A 12,498-nucleotide genomic window follows, 5' to 3' on the forward strand; every position below is an offset into this window, starting at 1 on the left:
CAGGGCGCATGTCAAACAAATTAAATCTTTCGATGAACCTCGCTTGGTTACTCTACGCGTCCGCACGGGTGCGGACATTTTGATCTTGATTATTTAAAAAAACAAACTCAAACGAAGAGGATGAGTCTCGAAATACACGAAGACCAAAATCGTCATTCTTTGTCAGCGCGCAAGAAGTCACACATGGGACGTCGGAGCGGATCAAGAAGCTCGAATACCAACGCTTCTCACCGTAGAAATTTTCCGAGGTTACTCGCGTGAGAAAACACTTCCTCTTTTCACTTGCGTTCGCCTCGCTTCTTCTAATTCGCTTGAAACAAGATAATATTCTTAGCCTTGTTTTTATTTCGAGCGGAGAAAGTGCGTGGCGCGCAACTAATAAAACCAGAGAGGGAAAGAAAAAAAGTGTGTAATTTATCACTACAAGAAAATTCTTCATAACACTTCCTAGGAGACAAACCACGTATTGGACCAGCGGTCACGAACACTTGACCGAAACGAGAGACATCATGGCCGAGCAGTCCCCTTTTCGTTTTCCTTCCTGTTCGCAAACCGTGGCTTATCTCCAATGGTGGAAAACAAAGAAGAAACGGGAGATGAGCGAACGCGGTGGAAAATCTTACAAGGATCGGCAGAGATCGCAATCCGCCGATATTTTACAGAGATTACGCGTAAGTTTGTTTATTTACACGTGGTCGATTAAAAAAATTCGATTAAGTTTGCTGTATAGACTTACTTAAATTTTTCAAGAAACACACTGTTTGTTGTATACACAACGGGCACACACGTCACGCATTGTCTCACTGACTTCTTCGAGATGTTGTTCAGGTGTCTGTTGATATCGAAGCCGAGGAAGCGAAAAAACACAAAGATCCGAGCAAGATAATTGCCATGACGGACGTGGATCCGTCGTACTTCACAGAATTATCCGGCAGACCCGTGAGCGAGAAGTTTTCGTTGAGACAATACATAGGAGACGTGCAGGAAGTGTTAAAAACAAAACTTCTTATCGGCCAAAACAAGGACGAATGCATCCGCATTGATCAGCAGTTTCGGCAGGAATTGAATCATTTGCGAAAGATCCAGGTATATAAAATGTAACGCGAAAAAAAAAAAAATTAGACATTACTTTCCAAAAAATATTTAAATCCAATCAAACAAATTACATATTTTTGCGTTTAAAAAGCACGCGTGAAGTTTTTTACTCTGATTGCATTGATCGAGTATATGTCGTTTCGCAAAAGCACCGCACTCAACGGTACATGAGCAGTTTCGACGAGTTTCTGTCGGGAGATCATAAAAAGAGCATGGACATATTGTACGAAGCGGAACGGGAGGCGAAGGTGACGGCTGAGATCAGCGAGCGTAAGAACGAGGTCTCGAAACAAGTCGGCGAAAGAAGATTGTCCGTTTACGTCTGGGAGGAAAATTGGAGAACGGTGAAAATGTGTCAAATGTTTCTCTATCAGATATCGCCTACCGCCTGGCGGATCAAGCACGATTGGTTTTATCGCGCCGAATCGAGCAACAGCATCCAGAGCACGGTCGCCACGGATTTCACCAGATACAAAGCGCCGGCCGAAGGCGCTTCTCTGGAGGAGCTCATAGGTGACATTTTGTGACAATCGTTACACATAAGACACATAGAAATGCAAAAACTCTCCTTCATAGATTTTTAATAATCTTCAATATAAAAATGTTTTCTTTTTTTTTTTTTTTGCATCACCACTTCGCGCATTAGAACTGTTCGAGCGGGACGTCGCCGCTGACGTTGGCGAGCCCGTCGAGCTCTATTTCGAGGACCCGTTCGATCTGATTCGCGTGTTCCGCGCGATGGAAACGCAAAATTTGAACGCCCTCGTGCACCTCGAGTCGCTTGCCGCACCGATGGAGAACATAACGAAGACCATCACCGTGACCGAGGCGCAAATGAAGCAAGAGACCGACGAACTCACTTCGACGATCAGGAACCTGGAAGTATATGTCGATTCTATTTTCTTTTTTTGTTGTGTTTCCGCAAGAGAGACGTATATAACGTACACCTCTCATTAGAATTAACGATGAGTCTTACGAATCCAAGTGTCCGACAGAGCTCAATCGCTAAGGAGGAGGAACGAGCGGAAAACCTCGAGAAATACGCAAACTACCTCATCGAGACTGTCATCCGACGTCTCATTAGCTCCGAAGAAGTACTGTATCTCCACGTCTTCGTGGAGGACACTTACGAAAGTTGCGTCGGTCCGAACGACGCGAATCTCGACACGTTCACCATGATGAAATGGATCGAAAGAACGCACGAGGATCTCAATCGTCAGCTGGACAATCTGCCGCGCGATATCGTTCGCGCTTGCGAGAAGGAGGGATTCAAGCAGGAGGCGAAAATCATAAAGAATGCGCAAGAAGCCGCGAAAAAGGTGGAATCAGTTATTCGGAACTTATCATTTTTGTTACCTACAGTAACAAACAAACCTTCGTAAATTACAAAATATAAATACGATATGTGCAAAATATTTTTTTTATAATTGTTTTAGTTTCATATAGAAAAATAATACTTATAATATATATTTTTTAATATCTTGTGCGCCAGTTTGATCTGATGCATCGACTGTTGGCCGATCTGAAACGCATCATGGAACCGCCCGCGAAAAAGAAGCGACCATTGACTCGACGTTCGGCGCCGATCGTCACCTTGGCGAAACCGGAGGCAGTTTCGCCGAAACCGACGAGCGAGGAGGTCGACTATCTCACGTTCTTCACCGATTACTGCAAGCACGAAGACTTCACCGCGTATCGCTCCGAGTTCCCAGACGATTTTGATCTGACGTTCCGGAGCAAACGCGAGGACACCGAGACCGAGATAACGAACGATACAACGAAGAGCGTATCGAATCACGAGGAGCAGGAAATGTGAGAGGAGAGAGGAGAAGAGGGGTGAAAAAAAAAATAAAAGTGCGCCGTTATTGAAAACGTAACGGAATCAGCGGATTTTTTATTTGAAAATTCCTCGTGCGTATATATTCGAAAAGATCGTAAATATATCAGTCTAAACGCTCTACGCGTCGTCGATTATTTAGCTAGGCGCGCGCGCGCACTATCAGTATGTATGTATACATAAATAGGCGATTTAACGATCGATCGTAGCACGAGATAAAATATATTCAAAGATAATAAAACACAACAAGGGACGAGAGTTATAGCCATACAATAGAATTTGGAACGATAGTATCGATATAAAAACAACAACCATGCTTGACAGTGATCTCTTGGCTACAAAGCGCCGCTTCACACGCGTTCTGTTTTTTTTTTTTTTTGTTTTTTTTGTTTTGTTTTTTCATTATAAAGCTTACAAGAAGATTCGCTACATACACTTCATTTTTTTTTTTTTCGAGTATCACTTTACACGAGCAACCTTCTTTTTTTTTTTGTGCAAAGCAATGATAACAGATTTTTGAATCTCACGTGTCGCAATTATTTGCCGGAAACACCGGCCGATGAGAATTCGTCAACATCAAATAATTAATTAACACAAATAAATATATAACACAATAATTTGTCAATATCAAATACTCACGAGTAAATAATTTCGCAAGGCGGTAAAAGCTCGAAATATGAACATATACATATAAAATAGCTGCGTTTCAATGAGCAATTTCAATTCGATTATAATCGCGAAAACGCACGCGCTCAACTGCGGATTTATATAAATATAATCACGCAATAAACAAGATTGTTAAAATTATATACTGTATCGAATTGTGTCTCCAACAATAATCGTGTCTCCTTAACAATAAAAGTCTTTTAGCATCTTGTAACAAGCGTATTTTGAAAAAATGCAAAATAGGCAGCAATTGATTGCTCACGCGTGTTTGTCTATGCAAAATATATAGATATTGCCATATCTTATGTATAAAAAAATATGATAGAGCAATTGGTGTAGCAATAATAAGAGCGGTAGTGCTTTATCAATATCGCTGGATAATTTTTCTAACGATTTTATATTGCCAGACAATTTATCTCTTTCGACGTTAACAAACTTCGTTGCTCGTGTCAATGTATCTGTACATCTTGAATTTGTGCCATCAGACTGTGACGTTGCACAGCGTTTTTTTCCTAAATTTATTTACAAGGTATTTACTTACATTTACGCCACTTTCGCGCATCTCGTCTCTGTATCTCTCTTCCTTCGTCGCAACAATAAAATTTCCTTAGTCGACTAGCATCGTCACACGTTTACATTTACGATTATTACATTGTTGCATACAAAATTAACGAAAACAAGATAAACCGCATTTCGTTCTAAGTTTCAAAATTTTTTGTCTAAAATGGTACGATTTGTATTTTCCGATTTTCTTTACGAATAGATATATATATATATATGTATATACACATAAATTTAAATTAGCTACCAATTAAAAGAACGGATCTGATTCCAGACTGAAACTCGTCAATCGGTTCATCAGTCGTTCAATTGAAGATATGAAAATGTTTTTTTTTTTTTCCGTTTGGTTCTCTCAAACTCAGCCGATTACACAGATAATCACAGTTCGCATCACGTCGCAATTTTGTCCGAATTCGTTTCGAAAATATCTCGAAAGATATCTTGTATACAACAATCTAACAGGAACACAATAGTTAAAATTTCCCGTTTCTATCTCGTTTTTTTCTTTTTCTCATTATTGACGCTCTTACATCAACATATGCTTACATGTAATACGCACACACGCAAATTAATCGGCGCGGACTCCACAATCGTACGCCGCAACGGCGTTAGCCTCGCCGTAAAATCGCCGTGAGAAAAAAAAAAAAGAAGGTGGTTGCGCACCTTCGGGGAAAAGGGGGAGGGTCACCGTTCGTAACTTTCAAGCGGTTACGCTCGTCATCATCTCCTCGTCGCAATCGAAGAGGGAAGACGAGGAGGAAGAATTAGTGGAGAGCATCAGCAGAGAGGCTGTCCGCAATCGACAATATCAGAAGACGCATGTGCAGTCTTCCGAGGCCCTGGCCTACCTGGCCCGTTTCCGATTCAACTTGGCGAGCTTGCGCCGCTTCAAGATCAATTGGTAAAGTGTGTCTAGGCCCTCGTGGAGTCCTTCGCCCGTAATAGCGCACGTCGGCTGCACGCGAATGCAGGCGCTACCGGGCATTGCGGCCAGTTCCAGCACCCCAAGATGCTTCTCCAACTCGCCAACCTCTTTCGCACCTGTGTGAAGAAAAACTTTTCATCGTGTTTTTTTTCTTTTTCTTTTTTTCTACTATTTACATTACAATTTTGCAATATCGCTCATTATATACCGGGTAAGTCTTGCTTGTTGGCGAGAATCAGGATGGGCACGCCCGCGTTGTCCGGGCTTCTCGCCGTTCTCGTGAGTTCCATCTTCGCCTCTTCGAGTCTCTCGGTGTCCATCGAATCGACGACGAAGATGATACCGTCGGTACATCTCGTGTACGACTTCCACAGCGGTCGTAATTTTTCCTGCCCGCCGACGTCCCACACGAGAAAATTGACACCTGTTCAAGAGACATTATAAACTTGAACAAGCGGAAAAACAAACAAACAATAAGAAAATAGCAATTGATGAAAAAAGAAAACAATATGGAAAAGTTTTCGACTTTTTTGCCTGTTGTACATCTTATGAAATGGTAGATATAAAAAAAAACACACAAACGGGAGGAAGATAAATCTAATAAAAATAGCAAAAAACGTACCTTTGGCTTTGCCGATGCCGCCGCGAATTCTCTCGCAGTTGAAACCGATGGTCGGTACGGTGTTAAGATACTGATCGAACTTCAGTCTGTACAAGGCGGTTGTTTTGCCGGCGCTGTCGAGGCCTAGCATCGCCACATGGAGCGGATTTCCCGTGGGAAGAGACTCCAACAGACCGCCGCTCGTTCCGCTCCTGCCCATTCCGGCGCCCATCCCTCTTCTCTTTCTTTTCTTCTTTTTCTATCTTTCTCCTTCTCTCTCTCTCTCTCTCTCTCTCTCTCTTGCTTCTCCGCGTCTGTTGCAACTCTGTCTATCTTTCGCTCTCGTCTATACAGTTTTGATTTTTCTTCTTAGCATTTAAAATCCCGTTTTAAAATTCTCGCGTTCTCTCAAGATCTCTTTCTCTCCGCCGAGGTCAAAATTCGACGTCCGTAAAAGGACTCGCCACCGGTTTCGCGACGGTGTTCACTACCGCGTCATCTGAAAATATCAAAGCGTGCGTCTCGTGATTAGCGCTCTCGACGATCGGTTTCGCGCGAGTGAGGCACAGGTGCGGCGCGAAAATGTTAAAATATCCTTTACGTGTGTATACAGTAAGTGGGACTTGGATCGGGGTTAATGTCACTTTCGATATTGGCGAACCGAACATTTGCGTCGGTGAATATTGCGCCGCGTTTCCTCCTCGCGTTCTCGAGAATTCTTCTAATCCATCTTGCAAACTAGCACATGTATATAGGCAACAAAAAAAAAAAAAAACCTCATTAGAGTTAAGTTAAAAGATTAAACCTTGTAGTAGTTATTAGGATTATTAAGATTTGAGAGATAGCGGCGACAAATTGTCGCGTGCGTCGATGAGAACGCTAATTGCAAGAGGAAACGATTATTGTCCCGGAGGAGCGGAGATAATGACAGAGTAAAAAAAAAACAAAACCCCCGCCGTACGCGTGAATCGTAGAAATCTCTTCCAGGCGCGCGCCGATGCAAAACTTTCACCCCCCTTTTGTCTAAGAACTTTCCAAGTGTTCGAACGCAGATTACGAGCGGCTCGTGATTCGCTTATTAGAATATCCGCCGGGCGAGCAGCTCTCATTCTCTGTATGTGTGTGTGTGTGTGTGTGTGTGTACGCCGGTCTAAGCCGAGAAAAAAAAAACTCAACAAAATCGAATCCCAAAAGCCGATGTGTGTCACAGTCCCGAGAAGTGGGCTGCGACGATCGAGAGAAAAGAAATCGAGTCGCCGGTCCTTTTCGGGACCGGTTCGCTCGCGGCAAGCACCCCCGTCGTGGTTCAGCGAATTCGACTATACTCCTCGCTCGTCGGCTCGCTTGTTCTGTGAACCGTTTCTAGGTAACCGTTTTCTTCCGTCTTCATTCCGCGTACGCGTTGCTCGCGAGCGCGAACTTTCTCTAACTCGCTCCCTTCCCTCGTCTCTTTCGCATGCGCGCATCCTCGTAGCGGTCCAGCGATAGTAACAGTTATACGCAGTTCGCAACACACCAGAGAGATGTATTGATACAGATTCTCTCTCTCTGTGTGTTCTTTCTCCCCACTTGCAGCATGTTACCAATGTAGCTTTGTGTTGCGAAAGAAAAATCTGTAATTTCAAGACACTCCTCAATATATCTATTTTTTTTTACAGTTCGATAAAAATTAATTCTACCTGATATTTTGTTATTTTGTTACCTCGAAACTCGAAGTACTCAAACCGGTGAATCAATAAAGAGTTGCGTGCACAATATTTTCATTTTGCATACATATTCATCTCTCGACTCGCAATTACGTCTCCGTGTATATAAATTTTTTCCGCGCGGGGAAACTTCCACAACTGCATCAATTTTTACGTTTTGCAAAGTAAAAAATGAGATACTAATATTGCAAAAAAAAAAACAATACAAAAAAGGGTTAACGTTTAACTGGAGCGTAAAATCGTGCGAAAAAGGAAAAAGGAAGCGTTGTGCGAGGCGAAATTCCGCTTTGGACGATTTCATCGGGCCCGGTTGCATCGGGATAAACGATGCGAATCGGTGCTGGTGTTGGCCGCCTCTCGATGGTGCATTATCGACTCGCTAAGGCGCGCGTGCGCCACAACGCCGGTCTCTTCGTCTCTCGTCCGCTTCTCATGTACACATGTTTGTATCAATGATTTTGTTCGCTATATTTAGCTCGCGCATAAGCCACACGTAAAAAAAAAAGAGATAAAAAAAAAAAATGGACAGTGTTTCTCTTGAGCAAGACCATCGTTTCGCAATTAAAAAAACCTGCTGTGTATCGATGTACAAATTTTTCCGAGAAATCAAATTTTAAACGTGTGTGTGTGTGTTTTTTCAACGTACGCTTCGCTTATTAGGACAGTGAAACTTTTCGCTGTAAACAGATCTTTTTCTCAATAAAAAAAAACAATTGTTTCTCTGTCTTAATGAATACACTCGTTGGTATTCAACCTGATGATCCCCGTGATACGATCTTTCCCACTTGAACGCCTGGGATTATGGGAAATTAATTGCTTCCATACGAAAGGCTCTCCAAGCCTTGTTTTTCTCAACTCGGCAGAGAAAAAGAATAAGAAGAGAGTTGCATTAGAAAAAACGCGAGACTTCATAAGTCACGGAGCATGTACGCATTTGCATTTATGAAATAAGATATAACTTTGTTGAATAACTCTATAAACCGCGCGCTGTTGCAACATAGAATGCGAATATAATGTAACATATTATTTATATATTATCTAAAAAAATTATAGGAAGAGAAACTTCTCTATTTATCTACACACAGTGCAAAAGGTTTTTGTTCCGTGTACAAATAATAAAAAAAACAATAAATTTATAATCTATACATTTCCAGTAATAAACTTACGACCTTACTTAGAGAAAAAAAGTAAAGTAAAATCACAATAAAAGATACAAATTGTTGAAGTACGGACATAAATTATGTAGAGAGAAACAGAGCATGTTTGTGTTTACATGTGCGTTTTAAAAAGTTCAGAAGGCGGAATTAAAATCGCAAAACAGAAAACAACAAGCGTACAGGCATGCAAACAGTAAATAATTACCTATATATTCGTTTGTGCAAAATGTGATTCTTTTGTGTAAGAACTTACTCTCTTACACCGCTATCTTATCTAGCTCGGCATCTGTTACCTTTTTTGCTTTGTGCAAATTATCGGCGTTTATTTTTTTTTTGTAACAAACACACACCGTAACGGCAATTACGACTCGTGTGCAAAACTACGCGTCAAGTACATAATAGCGAATTTATCATGTATATGTGTATGTGTGTGTGTGTGTAACGATATTTAAATTTTTCAAAACAATGTAATCGCGGGGACGGGGATATTCTATTCCCGTCTCGGGTCCGAGGGTCGCACCGCAAAAATCCGGTTGTAAATCTCGTTCCCCGACCAGAGCACGTATCTGTCGCGTGATACGCACGGAAACACTTCCCCCTGATCGGCGTCGTGTGTAAAATTTCGGGGCGCTGGTTACATCTCGGATACCGAGATTCCCTGAGATAAATTAACAGCGTCGTCGTCGTCGTCGTCGTCGGACACTCACCGTGTCACTTCCCGGAGTCCAAGTCCACGTTCGTCGGTCATATCCTCCGCGGAATTAGGCACAGGGAGCACTAACCCACTTTTCGCGCACGCACTCGCGAGGAGGAAGAGGCTATCGGCCAAACATCCACAAAAACACACGCACACATCGACGACGTGACGTGACTATGTGTGTGACCGTGTAACCAGCCGAAGAAGTGTCCGGGACGAGACCAACTGACGTTGGGAAAGACGAATCGACAGCTCGCGCGCTAATAGACGTCGGTGCGTGCGTGTCTTCGTTGCTTCGCGACCCGCCGGCACCCTATCTCGCATCACTGTGCGGAAACCCGCGTGTACGGTGCCGCTTGACACTCGGCTGCCACCACAACCGTCCGCGGGCGCGCGTCCATTTTCCTCTTCTTGAATCTCGTAAGGTCGACAGGAAACACGCGGGGACCCCTGTCGGAACTGGGAACCAACCGCGAACGACAAATCCGTTTCCGATCGATAAGTACGGGAACGGCAAACAAAAACTTTGACAAGAGAGGAGAGAGCGAGTACTGCTGTGGTACAGAGACACACGGCTCCGCGAAAAATGGCGTCTCCTCGACCGAAATCGCCCCGAATTCCTACGAAAGAAGAGAGTTTCTGGGATAAAATCGGAACTCTCGGACGGAAGAAACGTATCAAGGAAGGTAAGAACAAAACTGTTTCGTATCTTGTGTCAAAATACGCCTACGCTTTGTTACGTCAGTTGTCAACGAGCTGATTGTATCCTTATATGGAACAAGACGCGTTTGTCTTGCGAACGACGAAAAATAAATCGGAGTTCTGTTTGGAGAGAAAAGTTTTCGTTTGTATCCCGTCGATTGGAGGAACTGATCATCGTTTATTCGAATTTTTATTTGAGTTTCTTAATTGTAAATACATATACTAATGAATCTATGATATATAAGTCGTTTAAAAAGATATAAATAACGATGATGTGTTATACTTTCACAGTGCAAGATGTGCAGGAAGAGGGCAAGTACGCAATTGACTCACCCGGATACGGTGCCAATCCTGATATGCCACCGGAAGAATACAGCCTTGATGAAAACGAGGAGCGTTCCATGATAGAACCGAAGTCTTTGGAAGATCCCAAGCTGCAGGAACTGATATTCGTGCTGATCGAATGGATCAACGACGAACTAGCCAATCAACGGATCATTGTGAAAGACATTGTGGAGGATCTTTACGACGGACAAGTGCTGCAAAAACTTTTAGGTATAAATAACAGTCTGGAGTATGCAATGTCTGTTTCTAAAATGTGTAGTCTATTCATTCTCAAATCCTTTTTTTCAGAAAAACTAACTGGAGAAAAACTGGACGTGCCCGAGGTAACTCAGTCCGAGGAGGGTCAGAAGCAGAAGCTCGCTGTCGTCTTGTCCACTGCCAATCGTGTACTGGGCCGATATCCACCTTACAAGTGGAGCGTCGAGTCTATACATACGAAAAATATCGTCGCGATTGTGCATCTACTGGTCGGCCTGGCCAGGCTCTTTCGCGCTCCCGTCAGATTACCGGAGAGAGTCGCCGTGCAAGTGGTCGTGGTGCGCAAAAAGGACGGCCAGCTAATACACAGGACAGTGAGAGAGGAATTGACAACAACGTACGACGATTTGGGTATGCGTTGCGAACGCGACGCGTTCGACACGCTCTTCGATCACGCACCTGATAAACTGGCCGTCGTGAAAAAAGTAAGTTATCATCACGAATGTTATGTTTAAGATTTTTATCTGCATTTTTTTAATAAAAAATATTTGTTATCTTTTGTTTTCAAGTCTCTGGTGACATTCGTAAACAAGCATTTGAGCAAAGTACATTTAGAAGTGACCGATTTGAATACTCAGTTCCACGACGGTGTCTTTCTGACTCTGTTGCTCGGTCTGTTGGAGGGTTTCTTCGTTCCGTTGGGTAGCTTCCACTTGACGCCAAAGACCATTGATCAGAAGGTTCACAATGTTACGTTCGCATTTGACATTATGCGCGACATCGGGCTACCAAAACCCAAAGCTCGTCCTGAAGGTAAATTTAGCGATTACTTAATTGTTATATATGTGTGAAAAAAAAAAAAAACATTCTATTTGATCCGTGAATAATATCCTTCCTCTTGCAGATATCGTGAATTTGGATCTGAAATCGACGCTTCGCGTGTTGTACAATCTGTTTACAAAATATAAGGGTATAAACTAATTAACTATTTATGTCAAGTTGCTTCATAACTATATATATATATATATAGTATATACATAAAGATACGTCACATCATTACAGATCATTAATTATTCTGTTAACTGTGACGCAACTTTATCATTGAACTGCCATTCTTTCTGAAGAAAATTACAAGATGTGTTTACTTTGTTTTTGTTTAAGCTGTTATTTATGCGCTTTTCATCTTGGATAAATGAAAGCGCAAAAAGGCACAGCTACACAAATAAAACAAACTACACACATCGCGAGCTTTACGTGCAATGTGCCTTTTGAAAATAATGTATAATATATATATATAATTTACACATACATGTGTATGATAAGTAGTATTTTACTTATACACACAATTGTTTATAATTTATATATAAATCATATAAATATATAATTATAGTTTTATACACAAATCATATAATTTAATTCTGACTATACTGACAATTTTGTATAAAAACTCTGAATGCTTTTATTAATAAATATTCCAACTACATTGTCTTCCTTATGTAGGTATAAATACTCGCTAACACACAAAGAAACGAAATAAAGCATGACCGTCTTACAAATCATATAATACATATATGAGAGGTGTCATAAATAACGCGTGACAATAAAATTCAAAAAATCAAGAGAGGGCAGAATAGAAAAACAACACATGACTAAACTAACGTCACGTTTTTGCTCTCCTCTCTGTCACGTGACTTTACTTTAGTCACGTGTCTTTAAAAACCAATTTGAAATGTCACAGTACTCGACAACACACAGAGAAACGACGACTTCGTTGCGCGTAAACTTGGCGCGAGGCACTACCGTGCCTCTGTCTCACATACACGACACATGAAGATATAAAACCATTTTTAATATTTTGTTTTTGTGTTTTTGTAGTTCGTATACGAGACAGAAGAAAATGTTCTCGACAAAGAAATATTTACCGTAGAGCAACAACAAACGAACGAAATATATTAGAAACAAAAATGGAAGGAAACACAAAACTAAAATTCATCAACTGCATAGGAAT

General features: G+C 41.7%; 3 protein-coding genes across 4 annotated transcripts; 2 read left to right on the plus strand and 1 right to left on the minus strand.

Moving 5' to 3' along the window:
• Positions 1-53: 53 nt before the first annotated feature.
• Positions 54-4,806, plus strand: LOC109859064 (cilia- and flagella-associated protein 100-like). 2 transcript variants are annotated; one of them, XM_020436931.1, is made up of 7 exons: positions 54-257; positions 452-671; positions 829-1,086; positions 1,245-1,608; positions 1,742-1,977; positions 2,091-2,414; positions 2,588-4,806. In XM_020436931.1, the coding sequence occupies exons 1-7, from the start codon at positions 121-123 to the stop codon at positions 2,909-2,911; spliced, it is 1,863 nt and encodes a 620-aa protein (XP_020292520.1). In that variant the 5' UTR covers positions 54-120; the 3' UTR covers positions 2,912-4,806. The 2 variants fall into 2 exon arrangements, with proteins under 2 accessions (XP_020292520.1, XP_020292521.1); XM_020436932.1 differs by having other exon boundaries at positions 54-248.
• LOC109859066 (ADP-ribosylation factor-like protein 4C) lies at positions 3,297-9,630 on the minus strand. Its single transcript, XM_020436934.1, has 4 exons — positions 9,256-9,630; positions 5,707-6,184; positions 5,293-5,508; positions 3,297-5,200 (listed from the first exon to the last, which is right to left on the minus strand). The coding sequence occupies exons 2-4, from the start codon at positions 5,915-5,917 to the stop codon at positions 5,004-5,006; spliced, it is 624 nt and encodes a 207-aa protein (XP_020292523.1). The 5' UTR covers positions 5,918-6,184; positions 9,256-9,630; the 3' UTR covers positions 3,297-5,003.
• Positions 9,631-9,740: 110 nt separating this feature from the next.
• Positions 9,741-11,978, plus strand: LOC109859065 (beta-parvin). Its single transcript, XM_020436933.1, has 5 exons — positions 9,741-9,931; positions 10,239-10,502; positions 10,581-10,975; positions 11,060-11,303; positions 11,395-11,978. The coding sequence occupies exons 1-5, from the start codon at positions 9,832-9,834 to the stop codon at positions 11,469-11,471; spliced, it is 1,080 nt and encodes a 359-aa protein (XP_020292522.1). The 5' UTR covers positions 9,741-9,831; the 3' UTR covers positions 11,472-11,978.
• The last annotated feature ends 520 nt before the right edge of the window (positions 11,979-12,498 follow it).

Source organism: Pseudomyrmex gracilis, unplaced genomic scaffold, assembly GCF_002006095.1.
Source record: "Pseudomyrmex gracilis isolate BER0280 unplaced genomic scaffold, ASM200609v1 scaffold_236, whole genome shotgun sequence".
NCBI lineage: Eukaryota > Metazoa > Arthropoda > Insecta > Hymenoptera > Formicidae > Pseudomyrmex > Pseudomyrmex gracilis.